A 22,959-nucleotide genomic window follows, 5' to 3' on the forward strand; every position below is an offset into this window, starting at 1 on the left:
TTCAGTGAGCACTCCCCTGACAACAGTATCCTGACTTTTAGGGAAGAGAGCAACTAGAGGGTATGGATAGAATATAAGCAGTTACATGGCCTGGTTACACACAGCACAATTCCTTTGACCTTTCCTTTTTTCAATATTTGGTGGGATTATAACCAGAGTTCATGGGTTAGGGTGAAAGGGGAGAAGTTTAAGGTGAACATGAGAGGAAACTTCTTCACTCAGAGGGACGTGAGAGTGTAGAATGAGCTCCCACAAGTGGGACAAACTAACTTGATTTTAATGTTTGAGAAGTTTGGATAAGCATATGGATAGTAGGGGTATGGAGGGCTACGGTCCCGGTGCAGGTGGATGGGAGAAGGCAATTCAAATGATTTTGGCATAGACTAGATGGGTCTTATGGCCTGTTTCTATGCTGTACCTCTCTATGACTCTAATTCTATATGTATTATATAAAAGGTAGAAAATCCTGTAAATACTTAGATCAGGTATCGTCCGGGCAGAACGTTTATTTCAGATGGATTTGCTGAGGACTTTGAGGTTTTCATTTAATACTTTCAACATCTGTAGTTACCTTTGTTGCTTTTTTTAATTCCCTAAATTAGAATATTTTCCTTTTTTTGTCAAGGTACCTGTTTATTGATAGGTGATCCATAATGTGAGGTGTCACACAGTGCTACAGTTTGTCTGGATACTTATTGGTAACAGATGTTCCAACCCCAGGGTAGAGATGGCAAAGACCAGAGGGCATGTTTGTAAGGCTGAGGGGAGGTAACATGAGGGGCAAGTTCTTTTTATGCAGAGGGTGGCTGGTGTTTGAAATGGGTTAACAGTTATGGTAGTGGAAGCCGGGGCTATAATGGAGTTTAAGAAGCTTTTAAAATGGTTTAGTAATCTAAATAAATGGGGGTGGGCTTGTAGATAACACTTAGAAGGAGCTTTTTAGAATTGGCGTCAAGATCAGCAAACATCGTGAGCCGAATGGTCAGCCTAGAGCTGTACTATTCTATGTTTTAATCCTCTCCAGAACCCTTCCTGCACTTCGATCAGGGTATTGGGATGTTTGCTTTGAAACTAATCAACTTCAGCGGAGGGGGTTGGAGCCACGGCGCCCCTGCCGGGATGAAGCAGAGGGAACACGGCCGGACACTAGGACCCCGGGGTGGAAGTGCGGGCATCGTTGCCTCCGCCGGGCCGTTGAGCGCGCGCGCCACGCGCTCATCGCTGCTTCTTTGCCCGCGCCTGCGCGTGCGGCCAGTGGTCCCGCGCCGCGATCGTCCGCTCGGACTAGTCCTCCCGCCTTGCGCTCGCGGTTTGGGTTGGACCATCCGCGCCTGCGCGTGGGCTCGGGGTCGCGACTGCCGTTTGTTCGCCGGGTGGTCCTCCCGCGCCGCGCCTGCGCGTTTCCCAGCGCCCGCACGCGGCGATTGAGCCCTCCCGCGTCGCGCTTGCGCCGTGAGGCCGGCCGGTCCTCCCGCCCTTTTTTTCCGGCGCTGCCATGGCCATGTGCGAGGATGTGTTGTTGTGTAACTTCAGCCGTTGCCGGGCCCGCCTCTCAGGCTTTGCCTGGGTCACCGCCTGCTCGCACGTCTTCTGTGACCAGCATGGCAGTGGCGAGTTCAGCCGCTCGCCTGCCCTCTGCCCTGCCTGCAAGAGCGCGCTGGCTGGCAAACTGGACATTGTGCGCACCGAGCTGAGCCCGACTGAAGAGTACAAGGCAATGGTGCTGGCGGGGCTGCGGCCCGAGATCATCCTCGATATTGCATCCCGGGCCCTCGCCTTCTGGACCTACCAGGTCCGGGGTCACGGGTGGGATCTGGAAGTCTGTGGGTGAGGTGGGGGTGGAAATCGAGGTCTGGGAGGAGAGAGGGTGCATGTTTGAGGCGTGGGGTCTGGAACCAGGGGTGGGGGGGAGATGCCAAGGACGGGGACAGTTAGCCCCGGCTTCACTAACCGAGGTAAGTAGTGTAGGAAAGTCACCTTTGGCCCTGGTATCGGACCACAGGAGTTGGATCCTAGTACCCAGAAAAAGTGGTTGGAAAACCCCTTGGGGGGAAGTAGTGGGACCCCCTGGGTATGTGGCATGTGGGAATCTCCGGGGTTCTAATACTCTTCTCCGCCCAATTCCTTCAGATTCACCAGGAGCGCATGTACCAGGAGTACGCCTACAGCAAGGCGGAGGGCCGCCTGAGGCAGATGGAGAAGATGTACACCCAGCAGATCCAGGGCAAGGACATGGAGGTGAGCAACAGCCGCAGCGAGGTCAGCTCCCTGAAGAAGCTGTTGGACGAGTACAAGAAGAAGTACAGTGAGATGTCGGAGAAGCTGATGGAGCGGAACCGGCAGTACCAGAGGCTGCAGGGCCTCTACGACAGCCTGCGGCTCCGCAGTATAGCCATGGCAGGGGAGGGGGAGCCCACTGTCATGCCCGGAATGGCCTACAGCCTGCCCACAGGTAGCGAACTACCCCCCTCCGTCCCACACCTCCCAGTGTCCGCCTTGTCCCTCCCTAAGTAGAACCTAGAACAGTACAGGCCCTTCAGCCTACGATAATGCCACCTTTTAACCTACTCCACGATTCAAGTGAGCCCTTGTCTCCTACATAACTCTCATTAAGAGTCTCTTAAATGCCCTTAAAGCATCCTTCTTTGCCACCACCCCAGTAATACATTCCACACACCCACCGCACTCAGTGTGAAAAAAACAATCTACCTTGTACATCCTCCTACACTTCCCTCCATTTAGCTTAAAATTAACCCCTCTTGTATTGACCATATCTTTTGGGCAGGTTTCATGAGGTGGGGGGGGGGAGGAAGAGTGGAGTCTGTGGGAGGGGGTGTCAGAAGGAACGTGATGGTCATTGGTGAAGGGGGGCATATTCAGTACATAATGGGAATGTCAGTGGACTATCGGGGAGACAGAGAGTGGGGTTGGGTTAGGATGTGGGCAGGAGGAGGTTGGAAAGGAGTGATCGAGAGAGAGCCAGGATTGACGGCGAGATTTGGATAATGTGAGTTTGCAAATGGTGTTGGATTTGGTTCTAATATTGTCACATGTGTCAAGGCACGGTGAAAAGCTTAGATTTGTATTGGTGTCCATTTCAAAACGCAATAGAAAGAAAAGGCAGTAGCGGTATGTAGAATAAATGCAGTGTTAAGCTTAGTGCTTGTTATTGGGATGTGAACATACAAGGCAAGGTTAGTAAATTTGTAGATTACTATAAAAAAGATTGAAGCTGATTATCAGGAGGGCAAGTGGATTGAAGAATGGCAAATGGAGAATCATTTTGGATTAGCACAAAGTGTTGCTTTTTGTGAACACTCATGAGGGTAAGACATTCACAGTAAAAACAGGACCCTGGCGAGTGTTGTAGAACAGAGGACCCAGGAGTCCAGGTACAGTTTCCTGAAGTGAGGTTACGGGTAGACAGGCTGGTGAAGAAGTTTTCTGGCATCCAGGTTCTCATCGTTCAGTGCACTGAATAGATTTCCATCCCCGTTCCGACATGTTGGTCCATGGCCTCTTCTTGTATCAAGATGAGGCCACCCTCAGGGTGGAGAAGCAGAACCTTACATTAACATGGATTTCTCGTTCTGGTTAAAAAATTTTCTCCCCCCTCTTCCTCTATTACCCACTCTGTAACTTCTCACCTGCCTCCCTTCCTCCTTTCCTTTCTCCTATGGACAACTCTCCTATCAGACTTCTTCCTCTCCAGTCTTTCACCTTTCCTGTCCACTTGGCTTCACTTTCACCTTCTATCTATCCTCCTTCCCCTCACTCAACCTTTTCATTCTGGCTTCTTTCCTTTTCCTTTCCAGTCCTGATGGAAGGGTCTTGGGCCAAAGTGTCAACTGTTTTTTCACTTCCACAGATGCTGCCTGGCCTGCTGAGTTCCTCCAACATTTTGTGTGTGTTACTGAGTACAGAAGTTGGGATGTTACGTGTCAGTTATACAAGATGTTGGTGAGGTCACATTTGTTATATTGTGTTCAGTTTTGGTCATGCTGCTATAGGAAAGATGTCAGTACGCTGGGAAGACTGCAGAATCAGAATCAGGTTTATTTTCACCGGCATGTGACGAGAAATTTGTAAATTTAGCAGCAGCAGTTCAATGCAGTACATAATCTAGCAGAGAACAAAATAATAAATAAAATAAAAATAATAAATACACAGGTAAATCAATTACAGTACACATATATTGAATATATTAAAAATGGGCAAAAACCAGAAATACTGAATATTAAAAAGAGTGAGGTAGTGTCCAAGGGTTCATTGTCTATTTAGGAATCGGATGGCAGAGGGGAAGAAGCTGTTTTTGAATTGCTGAGTGTGTGCCTTCAGGCTTCTGTACCTCTTACCTGATGTTAACAGTGAGAAAAGGGCATGCCCTGGGTGCTGGAGGTCCTTAATAATGGATGCTGTCTTACTGAGACACTGCTCCCTGAAGATGTCCTGGGTATTTTGCAGGCTAGTACCCAAGATGGAGCTGACTAGATTTACAACCTTCTGCAGCTTCTTTCGGTCCTGTGCAGTATTCCCCAGACAGTGATGCGGCCTGTCAGAATGCATTCCACTGTACAATTATAGAAGTTTTTGAGTGTATTTGTTGACATGCCAAATCTCTCCAAACTCCTTGCTTTCTTTATAACTACATCAATATGTTGGGACCAGGTTAGATCCTCAGAGATCTTGACACTCAGGAACTCGAAACTGCTCACTCTCTCCACTTCTGATCCCTCCATGAAGATCGGTATGTGTTCCTTTGTCTTACCCTTCCTGAAGTCCGCAAGGATGTTGCCATGACTTGAGGGACTGAATTATGGAAAGAGGTTGCTAATTTGTTCCTTGGAGCATGAGGGGTAATCATATAAAATCATGAGGGGCACAAGCAGGGTGAATGCACACAGTCTTTTACCCCCTAGGGGAGGGGAATCAAGAACTAGAGGACACAGGTTTAAAGTGAGAGGGGAAAGATTTAATAGGAACCCGAGAAGCAACTTTTTCACCCAGAAGGCGGTCAGAATATGGAATGAACTGCCATAGCAAGTGGTTGGGTCAGATAAATTAACAAGTACGAGTGTGTGGAAAGGTTTAGAGAGATAAGATACGGGCAAGTGGAGTTATCTTATGGATAATCTTGTTCAGCACAGAACAATTGGGCTGAGGGGCCTATTTCCGTGCTGTGTGACTCGTACTTACAGTGAAAGTGCAAATCAGGCAGACACTAAGATGCTAGGGCCACAGCAAGGTAATTTGTGAGGTCAAGAGTTCGCCTTATTGTATCAGAGGACTGTTCAAGTGCCTTATAACAGCAAGGCAGAAGCTGTCCCTGAGCCCAGTGGTATGCGCTTTCAGGCTTAATAGCTTTTGCCTGACAGCTGTCTAGGATGAATAGGGTCTTTGATTATTCTGACTACTTTCCCAAGGAATCCATACTAGACGATCTGCTAATTTTTTTTTGAAGAGGTAACCAAAAGGGTAGATCAGGATGGGGCAGTGGATGTTGTTTATTTCTGACTTCAACAAAGTCTCACAAGGTAGGTTGGTCTGCAAGGTTTTGTCCCATGGAATCCAAGGAGAGCTAGTTACATGGATTCAAAACTGGAGGAACTCAGCAGGCCAGGCAGAATCTATGGAAAAGAGTAAACAGTTGATGTTTCTGGCCGAGACCCTTCATCAGGACTGGAAAGGAAGGTAGGGGAGGGGAGGAAGGAGTACAAGGTGGCAGGTTCCTTATGGGAAGGAAAGAGCTGGGAAATTGGTGAAAGATTTAAAGGGCTGGAGGAGGCAGAATCTGATAGGCGAGGGTAGACAGCAGAACAAAGGGAAGGGGCAGGAGCACCAGAGGGAGGTAATGGACAGGTAAAAAGAGGTGTGAAAGGGAAACAAGAATGGGGAAAGGTGAAGGGGGGAGGGCAATTACTGGAAGTTCAAAAAAAATCGATGTTTATGCCATCAGGTTGGAGGCTACCCAGACGGAATATAAGGTCTTGTTCCTCCAACCTGAGTGTGGTCTCATTGCCGCAGTAGAGGAGGCCATGGACTGACATGTAGAAATGGGAACTGGAAGTGGAATTGAAATGGGTCGCTACAGGAAGGTCCCTCCCTTTCTGGTGCAGATGCCAGATGGATTCAAAATTGGCTCAGAGGTTGGGTGTTGGTTGAAAGTTGTTCCTCAGAATTAAAGCTGTAACTAACTAGTGATGTTTTGCAAGGGTTGGTGTTATTTAATTTGGATGCAAATGCACAAGTCATGGTCAATAAGTTTGTAGATGACACAAAATTGGAAGATGTTGTTTGTAGTGAAGAGGATTGTCATAGATTACAGGAGGATTGAACTGTAGGAGACATGGGCTCAGGAATAGCAAATATATTTCAATTCGGATTAGTGTGAGCACATGTACTTTGGAAAGTCATACTAGCGGAGGACTTGTACTATGAATGGTAGTGCGCTAAGGAGTGCATTGCAACTGAACCACCCAGGAGTACAACTGCTTAGTTTGTTGTGACAGGGTAGTGAAGGAGGTGTTCAGCCCATGCTGTCCTTCATCAGTCAGGGCACTGAGTACAGGAGTTCAGAAATTATGTGCCAGTTGCGTAAATTGGTTAGGCCTTTAGATTCAGGAGAAGAATTAGGCCATTTGGCTCATCAACTTTGCTCTGCCATTTCTTCATGGCTGATCCAATTTTCCTCTCAGCCCCAATCTCTTGCCTTCTCCACATATCTCTTCATGCCTTGACCAATCATGAATCTATCAACCTTTGCCTTACATATGCGTAAAGACTTGGCCTCCACAGCCACCTGTGGCAAATAATTCCACAGATTCACCTCCCTTGGCTAAAGAAATTCCTCATCTCTGTACTAAAAGGATGTCCTTCTATTCTAAGGCTGTGTCCTTTGGTCTTAGACTCTCCCACCATAGGAAATATCTTTTCCACATCCACTCTTATCAAGGTCATTTACCAATCCATAGGTCCCAATGAGGTCACCCCTCATTCATCTGAATTTTAGTGAATACAGGCCCAAGGCCATCAGATGAACTTCATATAGCAAGCCATTCAATCCTGGAATCATGTTTGTGAACCTCTTTTGAACCCTCTCTAGTTTCAGCACATCCTTTCTAAGATAAGGGGCCCAAACCTGCTCACAATACTCCAAGTGTGGCCTCACCACTGCTTTATAAAGTTTCAGCATTACCTCCTTTATTTTATATTGTAGTCCTTTTGAAATTAATGCTAATATTGCATTTACCTTCCTCACTACAGAGTCAACCTGCAAATTAACCTTCAGTGAATCCACCCAAGTCCCTTTTGTGCCTCAGTTTTGTATTTTCTCTCCATTTAGAAAATAGTCAGCCCTTTCATTTTTTTCTACCAAAGCGCATGACCATATACTTCCCAACACTACTCCATCTTCCATTTCTTTGCCTATTCTCCTGTCTTAAATCCTTCTGTAGCCTCTAGTTCTTCAAAACTACCTGCCCCTCCAGCTATCTTCATATCGTCTGCAAACTTTGCAACAAAGCCATCAGATATTCCATCATACAAATTATTAACATTAAACGTAAAAAGAATCAGTCCCAACACAGATCTGTGTTGAACACCACTAGTCACCGGCAGCCAACCAGACAGTCTCCCTTTCTTCCCACTCTTTGCCTCCTGCCAGTCAGCCACTGCTTTATCCATGCTAGAATCGTTCCTGTAATACAATCGGCTTATAGCTTGTTAAGCAGCCTCATGTATGGCACCTTGTCAAAAGCCTTCTGAAAATCCAAGTACATAACATGAACCAATTCTCTTTTTTCTATCCTGCTTGTTACTTCTTCAAAGAATTCCAAAGGATTTATCAGACAAGACTTTCCCTTGAGGAAACTATGCTGACTACTGCCTATTTTATCATGTGCCTCTAGTACCCTGAGACTCATCTTTAATAATCAATTCCAATATCTTCCCAACCACTGAGGTCAGATTAACTGGCCTGTAGTTTCCTTTCTTCTGCCTCTCTCCCTTCTTGAAGAGTGAAGTAGCATTTGCAATTTTCCACAACTTTCTCTAGAGAAATGTGTAGTTTTGGTCACCCTGTTATAAGAATCAGAGTCAGGTTTATTATCACCGGCAGGTGTCATGAAATTTGTTAACTTAGAGAGGTGTGGTTAAACTGTAAATAGTACAGGAGAGATTTATGAGGAAACAGGCACGAAATGCTGGAGGAACTCAGCAGGCCAGGCAGCATCTATGGAAATAAATAAACCATCAATGTTTTGGGCTGAGACCCTTCTTTAGTCCTGATGAAGGGTCTCGGCTTGAAACATCAACTGTTTACTCTTTTCCATAGATGCTGCCTGATTTGCTGAGTTCCTCTAGTATTTTGTTTGTGTTGAGGTGGATTTCCAGCATTTGTAGATTTTCTCATGTTTGAGATTTATGAGGAAGTTGCCAGGATTAGAGGACCTGAGTTATGGGGAGAGGTTGGCCAGGTGAGGTCTTTAGTCCTTGGAATGCAAGAGAACGCAGGGTGACCTTGTAGAAGTGTTTAGAATTATGAGAGGTGTAGATAAAGTGGATGGTAACAGTCTTTTCCCTGAGGTAGGGGAGTTCTTACCCGGTGGGCAGAAGTTTAGAGCAGCAGGTGGAATATTTAAAAGGAAACTGAGGGGCAACCTTTTCCACACAGAGGGTGTTAGGTATAAGGAACGAGCTGCCGGAGATTGTGGTTGAGTTGAGGCAGAGACAATAGTATAATTGCAGAAGCACTTGGAGGGGTGCATGGAGGAGAGGGCTTGAAGGGGTATGGGCCAAACTTAGGAAATTTAGATACCATGGTTGGCACTCACTGGTAGGGCATGGAATCCATTTCATGCAGGAGAGGCTGGTGATGTGTTGAGCTGTGTCCAGTTTCTTGCAGTCACCACCAAGCCGTGCTGCATCTGGATAGTTGTTCCCTATTTCTGAAGAAATTTGTGAGGGTCAGGAGGTATAGCCCTCCAAGGAAGCAGGGAAGTGTGTTGAGAATGGCTGGAATTGGGCTGAGAGACAGGGAATGGGTAAGGTTGGCTGTGGGTCGGTTTAGGGCCCATTGGTTACGGAGATCAGAGACAGGTTGGGTGTGTGAGATGGGGAGGAGGGGTGAAGGCAAGAGAGCTAAGGTCAGGGTTTTGGGAGAACTGGCAGATACAGAGGCAGGGTCAAGGTCAGCATTGGGGTGTGGGGTCAGAGATCAGGTGAGTGAGGAAGAAAGGGAAGGGGTAGGAGTTGGTGGTGGTGAGGTTAGGGGTGAGTAGCCCTGGCGGGGACCTCCAACTGACCATTGGTTCTCTCCTCCACCCTCCCCACCTCAGCCTCAAGCGGTCTGAACAAGATGCTGCCGGCAGACTCCCCGGGTCGGAGGCCCTCAGCTGAAGGCGACTTCCGCCTCCGACCCTCCTTCTTCAGCTCGCCGGCTCCAGAAGGTGCCGGCAGTTTCTTCAGCTTCTCTCCTGGTGACGAGCGGGACCGGGAGCAGCACCAGCCCCCCACCCTCGCTGCAACCAACAGCTCCTTCAGAATGAAGAGGATGTGAGATTAGTGGGGAGTGGGGATGAGAGGGTGAGGTGGTGGGAAGAGAGGGGATGAAGTGGGGGATGGTGGGGATGAGAGGGTGAGGTGGTGGGAAGAGAGGGGATGAAGTGGGGGGTGGTGGGGATGGGAGGAGAAAGGAAAATGCATTCCATTGCTGGGAGTTCAACAGTAGACCCTACATCCTGCTTTGTCTTTCCACAATGTTACCCTGAATAAAGTAGTCGCTGGGATTTCTTCAGTCTGTTGTGGGCACTTTATAACCTGTGTGTTCAACATGACTGCACCACACCCCAAGCTCACCCATCATCCTGGGAGGAGAGCTTTTTTGTGAAGGGGGTTAAACCAAGAGGATGTGAAGGCATAAGCTTCGAGGGTTGGGGATGGCAAGAGATTTGTGGGAACAGTTGAGGGCTTTGGAGGGGATCATGAAGGTTCCCAGGCAGGGCATCTGGCCTCCCTTGGTGAATGGGCTACGTGCAACGCAGTTTATTACATCAGGTATGGCAATTTACAGCCTATTACATGGTTTATTACATGTAGCAATTTACAGCCTCCTGTGAGAGGTTTATTGCATCAAGAGTGGTAAATTACAGTCTCCTGTAATTATTTTATTGCAGTGAGAGTGCTATTTTACAGTCTCCTGTAAGCGGTTTATTACAGTGAGAGGGGTGATTATAGCTTCATGTAAGTGATTTATTACAGTGAGTGTAGTTGTTAAAACTTCCTGTAAGCAGTTTATTACAGTGAGAGGGGTGAATTACCTCCTGTAAGTGGTTTATTACAGCAAGTGTGGTGGTTAAAACCTCCTGTAAGCGGTTTATTACTGTGAGTGAGGTGATTACAACCTTCTGTAAGTGGTTTATTACAGTGAGAAGGCGAATTACAGCTTCCTGTAAGCGATTTATTACAGTGAGGGGTGATTACAGCCTCCTGTAAATGGTTTATTATATCGAGACAGGTGAATTACAACCTCCTGTAAGCGGTTTATTACAGCGAGTGTGGCAATTACAGCCTCCTGTAAGCTGTTTATTACAGCGAGAATTATGATTTACACTTTATAATGTGGTTTATTACATCGAGAGGTGCGAATTACAACCTCCTGTAAGTGGTTTATTACAGTGAGGCTGAATTACAGCTTTTTCTTAGTGAGAGGTGCGAATTACTGCCTCCTGTAAATGGTTTATTACAGCGAGAGGTGCAAATTACTGCCTCCTGTAAACGGTTTATTACAGTGAGAGGTGCAAATTACTGCCTCCTGTAAACTGTTTATTACATCGAGAGATGCAAATTACTGCCTCCTGTAAACGGTTTATTACAGCGAGAGTGTGGTAATTTACAGCTTTGTAAATGGTTCTCCCCCCACCCCATGGGTAGTCGACCAGCGATCCCACGGGAAGCACAAACAGTAATGTTAACTCCATGGGTTCCAGGATGCAGGGAGCAAATTGCTGTCTGGACTCAGTCCAGGAGAGGTCAGGTGAACCTCTCCTCACTTGCTGCAGGGTCTCTGTAGGCGACGATGGCAGCGGCCTGGCAGCTGGCACTCTGCTTCCTGCCATTCACCATCAGCACCAGCGGGGTCTCCACACGGACACTGTTGAAGGCAAACTTCTGTGGGATGAAGGGAAAGAGGTGTCAGGCCTGGGGTAGAGGGAGGGTGGATGGGGGTGGGAGGCAGGTAGGGGAAAATGGGAAGTAGGGGAGAAGAACGGGTTGAGGATTAGTGGTAAGGAAAGGGGGTTTGAGGAGGTGGGGGTTTGGAGTTGAGGGGGGATAGGGTTTGAGTCCTGGTGCAGGAGAGAGAGGTGTCAGTGTTGGTTTGGGTATAGATTTTGCCACAATCCATGTCGAGACACCGTCATGGGTTGTGCTCTTTGCCCAGGGTCACACCCTGCTCTCACACTCACCTTGCCCCGGTGCTCCAGTCGATGCTCCTTGAATAGAGGTTGGGGAATAGCCACCGTGTCTCCGATCAGCACCGCCCAGCTCTCTGCTATGTTGTACACCATCACTGCCACACAGGTCCCCTCACCATCCAACAGACCAAAGGTACTTAGGACAAAGGAGGTGCCAGTCAGAAACAGGGAAAGTGGGTTGAGTGGTGGTGGCAGTCAACAGTACATCAGGGCCCCAGAAACCAAGATCCACCCTCTCCCCTACTCCCCCCCCAGAAACCAAGATCCATCCTCTCCCCCACCCCCGGTAACCAAGAGCCATCCTCCCCTCCACCCCCGGTAACCAAGATCCATCCTCTCCCCCCCGCCCAGTAAGCAAGATCCACCCTCTCCCTCGCCCCCTGGTAACCAAGATCCATCCTCCCCCCCCCCAGTCTGGTAACCAAGATCCATCCTCTCCCCCCCCGCCCAGTAAGCAAGATCCACCCTCTCCCTCGCCCCCCGGTAACCAAGATCCATCCTCTACCTCACCACCCCCCGGTAACCAAGATCCGTCCTCTACCCCACCACCCCCCGGTAACCAAGATCTGGCCTTTCCCCCCACCCCCCACCCCGGTAACCAAGATCCATCCTCTCCTCCCACCCCAGAAACCAAGATCCATCCTCTCCCCCACCCCCTGGTAACCAAGATCCATTCTCTCCCCCACCCCACCCCGGTAACCAAGATCCATCCTCTCCCCCACCCCCCATGGTAACCAAGATCCATCCTCTCCCCCACCCCCTGGTAACCAATGCCTTGGGTAACAAGACTACACCTCTCCCTGGTAACTAAGGCCACACCAGACCCAGTTATTACACTCCCTCTTCCCAGGATCCAAGGCCACACCTCCTTCTCCATCTGTCCTGGTATTCAAGGCCCCACTCTCTCTGGTAACTGAGGACCTGAGTAACCAAGACCACATCTGCCCTGGTAACAAAGCCCCATTCACAGTCCTGCCTGTCCCTGGTAACCAGGCCCCAACTCTCCTGTTAACTTGACCCATTTCAACTGGGGTAACTGGGATCCATTCTCCAGACCTGCCCAGTGGTTCCCCCACACCTCCTGTACCTTGTACTTACAAGGGTACTTTGTCATCGGTTGTGAGGCTGAAGACCACCTTGCCCAGTACCACCAACCCAGGGTTGGGCCCGGGGCGGAGAGCAGAGAGGGGCCGCAGGCTAAGCGAGAGCGGCTGCCCACTTGGGCTGGAGTAGGAACGGCCCTGGTGCTGTGGCAGCTCCCGGTTCACCAGGCTGGACACCATGGCATTCAGTCTCTTTGTCTTCAGCTTCCCCTGGAACCAGAGAGGAGGCAGAGAACACTCACACCACATGCTCATTTGTCCTCATGAACTGTCCTAGAACATACACCTACTCAAGGAACCCAAGAACCGATGGCTATTGGGACATGTAGACCACCCCCCTGCACCCCTCCCCTCTCCCATGAGTCAGTCTCCCCCACCCAGCTTCCCACGTTCTTCCCCCACTTCACCTTTTGCTGCACCATGGTGCTGACCCGGTCCAGGAAGGAGAGCAGCTGTTGATGGCGGTGTGAAGCTTCTGGGGAGGCAGGGTCAAGGGCAGCAGCCCGAGCAAATCCTTCCAACGCCGTCTGGTACCTCTCCTCGTACCTGTGAAGCTGGGAGTTTTGAGGGAACAGGGGTCAGAGGAACTGGCTGAGGTCAGGGATTAAAGCAGAAGCCGGTGTCTGCAGGCACCTTCTGCTGCCCTAGAATCCTCATCTGCTCAGAAGTCCCATTCCCCACAATCCCCACCCCACTCATCCCTTGTGCCCCCATCCCATCCTCTCCGGCATATCCCAAGGATTAGTGTACTCCACCCCCTACATCACTTCCAGCCTCTTGGGATCCACCCTCAGAAACAATCCCGCAAACACCCTCAATTCCATCACATTCACTGAGAACCATCCTCACCCTACCGGGGTAAGACCCAATGATTCAGGAGCCCTTCTCAGTGAACTTTTATACCCACCCCATGGATGAGTGAGGGTGGACTCACCGTGGACCTGTTGAGCTGGAGGTCTGGGTTGTTGCGGGAGGCCGTGTCAACCTTCTCCTGGAGAGAGACAGACAGACAGACGACGGTTAGGTCACACTGTCTTCTCCCACCTTCCCAACAAACACCATCCTGACATCACAGGCCCTTCTCTAGAATCCCACCCTCTTCCCCTCAAGTGAACCAAACCCCCACTCAATCCCATCACCAGACCCCACTTCTCCAGCCTTCTGAACCCGGTGCCTGACCCAGACACTAATCCCATCTCCAACCCCAACCCAGTCCCTGACCATCAGTCCCAACCTCTTAACCCCATCACCTGACTTCCCAACACCTTGAACTCTGACTCTAAGCATCATTCTCCAATCATGTCACCGCGATCTCCCTCTTGTCACCCCAACCTTCCCCGACCCTCTGAACCCCGTCCTCAATCACAAAACCCCCATGACCTTCTACGATCCCATCTTGACTGACCTCCCGTCCCAAACCAGCCCCTGAACCTGTCACCCCACCCAACCCCAAACCTCCAATCTTACCCCAGCCCCTTCACTCCTGAACATCCTCTGACTCCTGCTGCACAACTCAGTCACACCAATGGCCCTACCACATCCCCGTCTGGTGATACTCACCGCCTGAGCGTAGGCACCCAGTGCCTGCTGACTGACCCGCTCACTCTGCCCAGTGAGGAAGAACAGTGACAGGTAGGCATTGCCCAGGATGTCTGTTTGAGGAGAAAGAGAGATGTTACTGTAGCTGAGCATGGTGGGTGGGTGGAGGGGGACAGGGGTTAACACCCTCACAGCCGGACATGGGAGAAACCGGCATCCCCTTCCTCCCTAACCTCCCCCAACCCCTCTGTGGGGCTCCTTCACTACTTCTCCTCCCACCCATGGCAACCCTTCCCTTCCTCCTTCTTTCCACAATGCTCCCTTATCGCTCCCCCCCCCACCCCCCACAGCAGCCAGGTCACACTCACACCAGGAGGTTCCGTCAGTGACGTCCATCTGCACCGCCACCTTCGCCTGCTCCACGCTGGCCAGGACATTCTTGGTGCCGTCCTCTTCCTGAGCTGGCAGATGCCTCAGGACTATCGACAGGTTTCGCAGAGACACCTTGTTCTTGCACTGTGGGGTGGGGGTGGGACATGCCAGGTGGAGCCACAGTAAATATGGACCCCTCCCAAATCCTTCCTCCCCACCTCTGCTCTAACCCATCCACAAACTCCCACTGTACCCATCCCTCACAAATCTTGTTGTACCCCAGACCCTCAGCAGCCCTCCTCTTCCACCAAAGTCAGGATGGGATGCAGTACAGCACCAAAACCTACAGGAAGCCCTTTCCCCCCACATACATAGTTCATGAGAAGGTTAAGCTCATCCAGGAGGCCAGTTCAGTCCGCAGGGAGGTTGAGGGACCTGTCCAAGCAGTGGGATTGATTCCACGTGGCCAGGCAGGTTTCCTCTCTGGTCAGAGACGAAACCTGCCTAGTATCTCACCCAGTTCCCAGAACATGGGACAGACAGTACAGCAGAGGAGCATGGCCTTAGGCCCATTTCTGTCCATGCCGACCCAGATTCATATTCAAACACATCCAGTTTCCCAACACTTGGCCCATATCAGACCATAAGACATAGGAGCAGAATTAGGCCATTTGGCCATTGAGTCTGCTCCACCATTTGATCATGGCTGATTTATTTTCCCTTTCAAACCCCATTCTCCTATCTTCTCCCTGTAACTTTTCACACCCTTACAGATTAAGTACCTATCAACTTCTGCTTTATATATACCAAATAACTTGGCCTCAACAGCCATCTGTGGCAATGAATTACACAGATTCATCACCCTTTGGCTAAAGAAATTCCTTCTCATCTCAGTTCTAAATGGACGTATTTAAGGCTGTGTCATCTGGTCCTAGTCTCCCACAGAGGAAACATCCTCTCTAGGTCTACTCTATACAAGACTTTCAAGAAGATCCCCTCTCACTCCTGAACAGCGAGTACAGACCCAGAGCCACCAAACTCTCCTCATACATTAACCCCTACATTCCCAGAATCATTCTCGTGAACCTCCTGTGGACCCTGTCCAATGCTCGAACACTTTTTCCTCAGAGAAGGGGCACAAAACTGCTCACAATACTCCAAATATTGCCTGACCAATGCCTCTAAACTCACGATCCTTGTACTGTCCGCATAACTTCTTAAATGTAACTGAAGTAGCTGTCTCAATCACTTCCTATGGCAACTACTTCCCAGCTCTGTGTAAAAAACTTGTCCTTCAGCAATGTCCTCCAGTTATTGATTTCCAACCCTGGGGAGTAAAAAGACTACTCACCCTATCCAAGCCCACTGCTGCCCCATGATTTTATACATCTCAAGCAGATCCCCGAGATATCTACGCTCCCAGGAGGAAATCCTACCTGTCTCAAGAGAGTCCTGGCAACATTGTTGTAAATCTTGCTCTGCACACTTTTCAGTTTAATCATATGCTTCTTATAACAAAACTCAAAACAGTTTTGTTAGAGGATGGAATTAAACTACTAAACGCTGTGTGAGCTGCTCCCACTCCATTCCCAGTCATCTACCCCAGCCCCTTCCCCTGGTCTCCTTAGGCCTACACAATAACTACTGCTTGCCATCAGGAAGCAGGTACAGGAGCCTCTAGACCCACACCACCAGATCCAGGAACAGTTACTACTTTCAACCATCATGCTCTTGAACCAGAGGGGATAACTTCACTTGTCCCGTCACTGAACTGTTCCCATAACCTATAGATTCACTTTCAAGGATTCATCATGTTCTCAATATTTATTGCTTATTATTATTTTGTATTTGCAGTGTGGTGTCCTTGAGTAAGGCACTTACCAACACATTGCTCTGCGACGACACCGGTGCCAAGCTGCGTGGGTCCTAGTGCCCTTCCCTTGGACATTGGTAGAGAGGGGAAGGCTTGCAGCATGAGCAACTGCTGGTCTCCCATACAACCCTGTCCAGGCCTGCGCCCTGGAAACTCTCCAAGGCGCAAATCCGTGGTCTCACGAGACTAACAGATGCCTATTATTAATTTGCAGTTTGTTATCTTTTGCATATTGGTTGTTTGTCCGTTCTGTTGGGTGCTGTTTTTCCCAGTGATTCTATTTTTTTGTATGCCCGCAAGAAAATGAATCTGAGCATTGTATATTGTGACATATGTACTTCAATAATAATTTTACTTTGAACTCCCAACCCTCCTGATCTCCCGACCGCCCCTCCGTACCTTCCGATTAACACCCCTTCCACTCACTCCCATCTTCCCCCTGCAACCCCCGATCTTCACCCCTCACCCTCCAACCTGGTTGAGGGCCCCAGTGAAGCAGGTATGGGCAGCGGACAGGTCCCCCTTCTTCCAGTACACCTCTCCCAGCTGGTTCCAGGCCTCGATCATCCCTGGCTCTAGTTTGACAGCCCGTGAGAGCAGCTGCTCGGCCCGTGGGCTGTACTCGGGCATTACGTTGAGCGCCCGGCCCTCCAGCACCAACAGGTGAGCCTTCCGCTGGGGGCATCCTGTGGGAGGGATGAGATGGTCAGTGATGGGGAGAGATAGATATGCAGCATTGACAGTGGGGCACCTGTGATCGGGGGGAGGAGGGGTCAGTTACTGAGACGGTGGGGCGGGATGGGGGAGCAATTTGCCCATAGTATCAGTGATAGTCAACAACCAAGTGGGGCAGGGGGCAAAATCGGTGGGGAAAGAGAATTAAAGAGGGGTAGGGTTAAGGATTTATTGATTGGTTCCTACATAAGGGTTAGATGTGGGGGGGGGGGGGTTCCTCAGCAACATCTCCTCTAATTCTTTTTCACAGCTGCACAGACCAACTATTGCTCTGATCAGGAAGCTTCTACAAGGTCAAAAAAAATAGCGCGGCACCAAAGGCTCTATGTGGGAGCATTTCAGTTACTATGCGGCTGTGCATCTTTGCAGCTTAGAGAGAACAGTAACCCTAGGAGAGGAGAGGGATACAGTGTTGGTGCCTGGGGGCAGGGGATGAGGGCTTGAGGGTTTTCTGAAGGGGTGTGACGGGAGAGAGCAGGGTAAAAGAAGGGATTGGGAGGGTGCTCCTAGGGGAGGGTTTGATGGAGGTTGGAGGATGTTTCTTGGACTCTCCCTACCCTCAAATTCCCGTAGGGCCTTCAGAGTCGCCTGCATGCGCTCCTCCAGATCTCGCTGCCTATTTCCAGCCTCCTCCATGCCGTGAGTCTCGAAGTAGAGGTCCCGGAATGTGTAAAGCTCATCCACCAGCTCCTGTGTGTGTGTGTGGGTGGGAGAGAGAAGCTGGAGTTACACCTCACTCCCCAAAACCCCACTCTACGAGTAAACACCCCAACAATGCCTCTATATCCCTCCCAGGAAGGTCCTCATCCAACCCCACTCTCCCTCCCCTTCACTACATAACTCTGCCCTATTCACTCATCCCTCCCAGGACATACAAACCCTCCACCCTCCCCTTCCAGCAGACTCCTCCATCTCCTCAAACCCCCCTCCTTACCACGGGGATACCTGGACACTCCCCACCTCGGGGATCCTAGGTTTCTTCTGTCGACAGCAAACCCACCCCAGCTCTAAGACCTCGATGCCCCATCCACGTCAGGAAACAGAGTGGGTCCCACTCCACAACAACCGTAACAGGCAGATTAAGGACCGAATCCTTTCCAACCCCGAGGGACGAGATCTCTCTTCCCACTTCCCGGTCACACACTCCACCCCGGGGAGACTGTGTCCCTCTATTCAGGGAGACTTTGACACCCCGAGGGATCTCCCCCCTCCCCACAACCTTCGCGGAGATATCCCACTTTATCTTCTCCTAACCCCCTAATAATAACACGTCCCCGATTCCCATCCCCTATATCGGGTCTCAAGAATCTCTAGCCCCTCCCCGCTTCTCCGACAATGGGTCCCCCAGATACTCCCCCTGTATCCGGACTCCCCGTTACCAAGTCTACATTCCCCCGCCCCCCCCCCCCCCCCCCCATACTTCCAACCCAGGATACCCGGACTCTCCGCTCTCCGTCGCCCTCCGGTTCTTTCTCCTCCGATCCACTCTCCGCCATCTTCAATACGGTCCCCCCCTCGTCAATAGCGGTAGGTCTTCCGCTTTGAAAAATGGTCCCCCCGGCACAATAGCGGTTGGTCCTCCGAGGTAAACAAAGGTCCTCCCGGCACAACAGCGTTTGGTCCTCCGGAGTGAATAAAACGTCCTGCGCTGTAAACAATGGTCCTTCCAGGGAAAGAGCGACAGGTCCTCCCTTAAACTGCCATAGAGACAAAAGCAGCCAATAGTCTTGATGCAGCGTCCTAACCCGAAACGACAACTTCGCTGCCGTCCTCTCCAACAGTTTGGTTGTTGCTCCGCAGACAAGTCCTCCTGCCGGTCCTCCAAAGGCAAGAGCGGCCGCGACGCCAGCGAGGGCGGGGATTGGAGGAGAGCGCGCATGCGCCGCGCGAGCGGGTCGAGGATGAAAGGCATCAAACGCTGCAGAATCTCAGCAGGTCAGAATCAGGTTTAATATCACCGGCATAGCAGTCCAATGAAATATATAATATAGAAAAAAGTAAATCAGTTACGGTAAGTATATATTTGTATATTAAGTAGTTATATTAAAAATAGTGCAAAAACACATAAAAATGTGAGGTAATTTTATGTGTTCAATGTCCATTTAAAAATCTGATGCAGAGGGAAAGAAGCTGTCCCTGAATTGCTGAGTGTGTGTCTTCAGGCTTCGGTACCGCCTTCAATGAGAAGAGGGCATGTCCTGGGTGATGTGAGTCCTTAATAATGGACGCTGCCTTTCTGAGGCACCGCCGCTTGAGGATGTCTTCGATATTTCAGAGGCTAGTACCCAAGATGGAGCTGTCTAATCTTACAACTTTCTGTAGCTTCTTTCGATCCTGTGCTGTAGCACACCCCCACCCCATACCAAACAGTGATGCAGCCAGTCAGAATGCTCTCCACCGTACATCTATAGAAGTTTTCGAGTGTTTAAGGTGTCAAACCTAATCTCAAACTGAAGTATAGCCATTGTCTTGCTTTCTTTATAATTGCATCAATATGTTGGGGCCAGGTTAGATCCTCAGAAATGTTGACACCTAGGAACTTGAAATTGCTCCATTTCTGATCCCTCTATGAATATTGGTTTATGTTCCCTCAACCTACCCTTCTTGAAGTCTACAATCAGCTCTTTGGTCTTACTGACATTGAGTGCAACATCACTAAGTAACTGGTATATCTTGCTCCTGTAACCCCTCTTGTCACCATCTGACATTGTGCCAACAATGGTTGTATAATCAGCAAATTTATAGATGGCTGTGAAGGGGAATAAACAGTTGATGTTTCAGGCTGAAACTCTTCATTAGGACTGGAAAGGAAGTGGGGAGCAGATGCCAGATTATGAACGGGCCCCCTGCTTTAAACAACCCCGGGGGTTGGAGGAGTACAAGCTGGCAGGTGAAAAGAGAGAGAAGGGAATAAGGCTGGAGGTGATTGGTGGAAGAGGTAAAGGGCTGAATCTAATAGGAAAGGACAGTGGGCCGTGGGAGAAAGGGAAGGAGGAAAGGAACTAGAGGAGTTGATGGGCAGGTACAGAGAAGAGAAGGGTGAGAGAATAATCAGAATAGGAAATGGAAAACGAGGTAAGGAAGGAAGGTAGAAATGACGGGAAGTGGAGAAATCAATGTTCTTGTCAGCAGGTTGGAGGAGACCCAGATGGAATGAGGTGCTGCTCCACCACACTGAGTTATGCCTCATCATAGTAATAGCAAAGGCCTTGGGCAGACGTAAGACTGGGAATGGGAAGTAGAATTAAAATGGGTAGCCACTGTGAGATTCACTACATGGTCAGAGGAACACCTCCATATATTGATTTAATCTTTAATATTTGGGTTTGTTCACTCTGACCCACCCCTTTCCCCACCATGGTTGCAGGTTGTCACTGCAAGGTACCTAACTTTCCATCAAATTGACTTCAATCCAGATACAAGCGACTGTAGATGCTGGAATCCAGAGCAATGCACAATCTGGTTGAAGTTGCTATTACAGCAGCCAGTTTGACTGAAGGCTCAATGCCTTATTTCAGAGGTGTTCCTCTGACCCCCAGTGGCTGCAAGTTGTCACTGCAAGGTACCAAATACTTCAGTTAAGTAAACTTTTATTGTCATTTCGACCATAACTGCTGGTACAGTGCATAGCAAAAATGAGACAACGTTTTTCAGGACCATGGTTTAAAAGACACAGTACAAAAAACTAGACTGAACTACGTAATTAAAAAAACACAAAGAAAGCTATACTAGACTACAGACCTACACTGGACTGCATAAAGTGCACAAAACAGTACCGGCATTACAATAAATAATAAACAGGACAGTAGGGCAAGGTGTCAGTCCAGGCTTCGGGTATTGAGGAGTCTGATAGCTTGGGGGAAGAAACTGTTATATAGTCTGGTCGTAAGAGCCCGAATGCTTCGGAGCCTTTTCCCAGACGGCAGGAGGGAGAAGAGATTGTATGAGGGGTGCATGGGGTCCTTCATAATGCTGTTTCCTTTTCGGATGCAGCGTGTAGTGTAAATGTCCGTGATGGTGGGAAAAGAGACCCCGACGATCTTTTCAGCTGACCTCACTATCCGCTGCAGGGTCTTGCGATCTGAGATGGTGCAATTTCCGAACCAGGCAGTTATACAGTTGCTCAGGATGCTCTCAATACAACCCCTGTAGAATGTGATGAGGATGGGGGGGTGGGAGATGGACTTTCCTCAGCCTTTGCAAAAAGTAGAGACGCTGCTGGATTGAGTCAGCTTCAATCCAGACACAAGAGACTGAAGATACTGGAATCCAGAGCAACGCACAATCTGCTGGAGAAACACAGTGATTTCAGTAGTACTGATGGCTGGAAAGAAACTGTTGAATCCCTGCATCAGGTCAGTTCAAATTAGCATCTAGGCTACCACAGGTAGAATGTAATCATCACCAAAGCAAAATAAAATCTTCTCAGGTTACATTGCAGAGAAAAATACTCTTGAAAACTCCGGACAGACAATATCCACGGTGCATCAGTCATGGAGACTGGCCGGTGGTGTAGGGGCATCTGCACTGGACTTCAAGGTGAGTGGTTCTGGGTTCAAATCCGGCCAGCTCCTTGCACACTTTCCATCTGTGCTGGGTTCAGTGTCGTAAAAAAATACAGACAAAAATGCTAAAGAAAGGCAAGGTTGCCGCCCGATGTGCCACAAGGTGTGGAAAGGAGTAACAACAAACCAATGGTGGAGGAATTAAGCTGGCATCAGTGGCAAATAAAACAAAGAAAATTACTGAGTACTTCATTAATTACATTTTTTCTGGTAAATGATCACTGCAGACAATAGACTGTAACTTCTCTGTAGGAGTTGAGCTTTTGAACCACCTCTACAACCTGGCACTTCTGCAGGGGCAATTGAAGTCTAAAAGGTGTAGGAGTGCTGCAGCGTGGTGTGCACAGGTTGAAGCGAGGCAATGGGGTCTGGGTCGGAGAGTGGGGAATGATCCAATGTTCGGCCATTCCTGGAGTGAACTTGGAGGTAATTCAATTTGGCAGAACTGAAGTGAGGTGAACAGAGTTGAGTCAGCAGGGACCAAATTGGAGCCTGAGAGTGAAGAAAGACCTGAGGCTTGGTTGATTTAAGTGCCGATCCGAATTGGGAAAGTTCTGTACCGACTGAATTGAGGGGTCGGGGCATTGGCAGGGTCTGGGTGTGAGAGCAAGGCCTGGACGATTTCAGTGCCAGGCCATTTTGAAAAGGATGGGCTGTCGGGGCTGGAAGCAAGGCACAGGCCAGTTCAAATCGCTGTTCTGTGAGGTTTACTTGTCTCTGCACCGACTGCGGCTGTGGCCTGCGACTATCACAGTGTGAACTCACTTTTGTGAACTTCAGTTCTGAATGCTATTGCTTACTTTTATTGTTTGTAGAGTTTTTATAAACCATAGAACCAATCTGTTCAAAGAAAATCATCAAACACTCACACACATACACACACACGCATGCACACACACACACAAAATCATGCAAATGGCAACAAAAAAAATGAACAAATACTCAAAATGGAAAGGCATATTTCAGGACAGTTCAGTTCTGTGTTCATCATCTCCAGGGTTCCCGATTCAAAAATTGCCCAATTGTAACAAAAATGAGCGACCATAACTTGAATTAGATACTAGGATGCACCATAAACCTGAATTAGATTCCAAATCTACAATCCGTGTTGATTAAACCTTGCTCTGGCACCATCTGCTGACAGCATCGGTGGTGGGGGGGGGGGGGGGGGGAGAGAGAGAGAGAGAGGACTTGTAAGAAAGGACTTCTGCTCAGGAGCAGCGAGCGAGAGAGAGAGCAAGAGACTGCCACATGCAGATACCTCTGACAGCAGCGAGCAAGAGTCTGCGAGACAGCACTGA

General features: G+C 49.3%; 2 protein-coding genes and 1 long non-coding RNA gene across 3 annotated transcripts in view; 2 read left to right on the forward strand and 1 right to left on the reverse strand.

Annotated features, from left to right (window-relative positions):
- Positions 1 to 1,495: 1,495 nt before the first annotated feature.
- LOC140716280 (E3 ubiquitin-protein ligase CCNB1IP1) lies at positions 1,496 to 9,556 on the forward strand. Its single transcript, XM_073028887.1, has 3 exons — positions 1,496 to 1,792; positions 2,131 to 2,452; positions 9,336 to 9,556. The coding sequence occupies exons 1-3, from the start codon at positions 1,496 to 1,498 to the stop codon at positions 9,554 to 9,556; spliced, it is 840 nt and encodes a 279-aa protein (XP_072884988.1).
- A 926-nt stretch (positions 9,557 to 10,482) lies between these two features.
- ttc5 (tetratricopeptide repeat domain 5) lies at positions 10,483 to 18,903 on the reverse strand. The gene is made up of 10 exons (XM_073029442.1): positions 18,530 to 18,903; positions 17,651 to 17,783; positions 16,833 to 17,044; positions 14,482 to 14,629; positions 14,135 to 14,226; positions 13,509 to 13,565; positions 12,982 to 13,128; positions 12,570 to 12,784; positions 11,463 to 11,607; positions 10,483 to 11,166 (listed from the first exon to the last, which is right to left on the reverse strand). The coding sequence occupies exons 1-10, from the start codon at positions 18,587 to 18,589 to the stop codon at positions 11,029 to 11,031; spliced, it is 1,347 nt and encodes a 448-aa protein (XP_072885543.1). The 5' UTR covers positions 18,590 to 18,903; the 3' UTR covers positions 10,483 to 11,028.
- Positions 18,904 to 18,966: 63 nt separating this feature from the next.
- The window catches only part of LOC140716587 (uncharacterized), a 94,621-nt gene continuing 90,628 nt past the window's right edge, over positions 18,967 to 22,959 (forward strand). Inside the window, exon 1 of the long non-coding RNA XR_012096319.1 lies at positions 18,967 to 19,104. This is a non-coding gene — a long non-coding RNA (uncharacterized lncRNA). The remainder of the gene's footprint in view (positions 19,105 to 22,959) is intronic.

The sequence above is a fragment of the Hemitrygon akajei genome, chromosome 25 (genome assembly GCF_048418815.1).
Source record: "Hemitrygon akajei chromosome 25, sHemAka1.3, whole genome shotgun sequence".
In the NCBI taxonomy this organism is placed as follows: Eukaryota; Metazoa; Chordata; class Chondrichthyes; order Myliobatiformes; family Dasyatidae; genus Hemitrygon; species Hemitrygon akajei.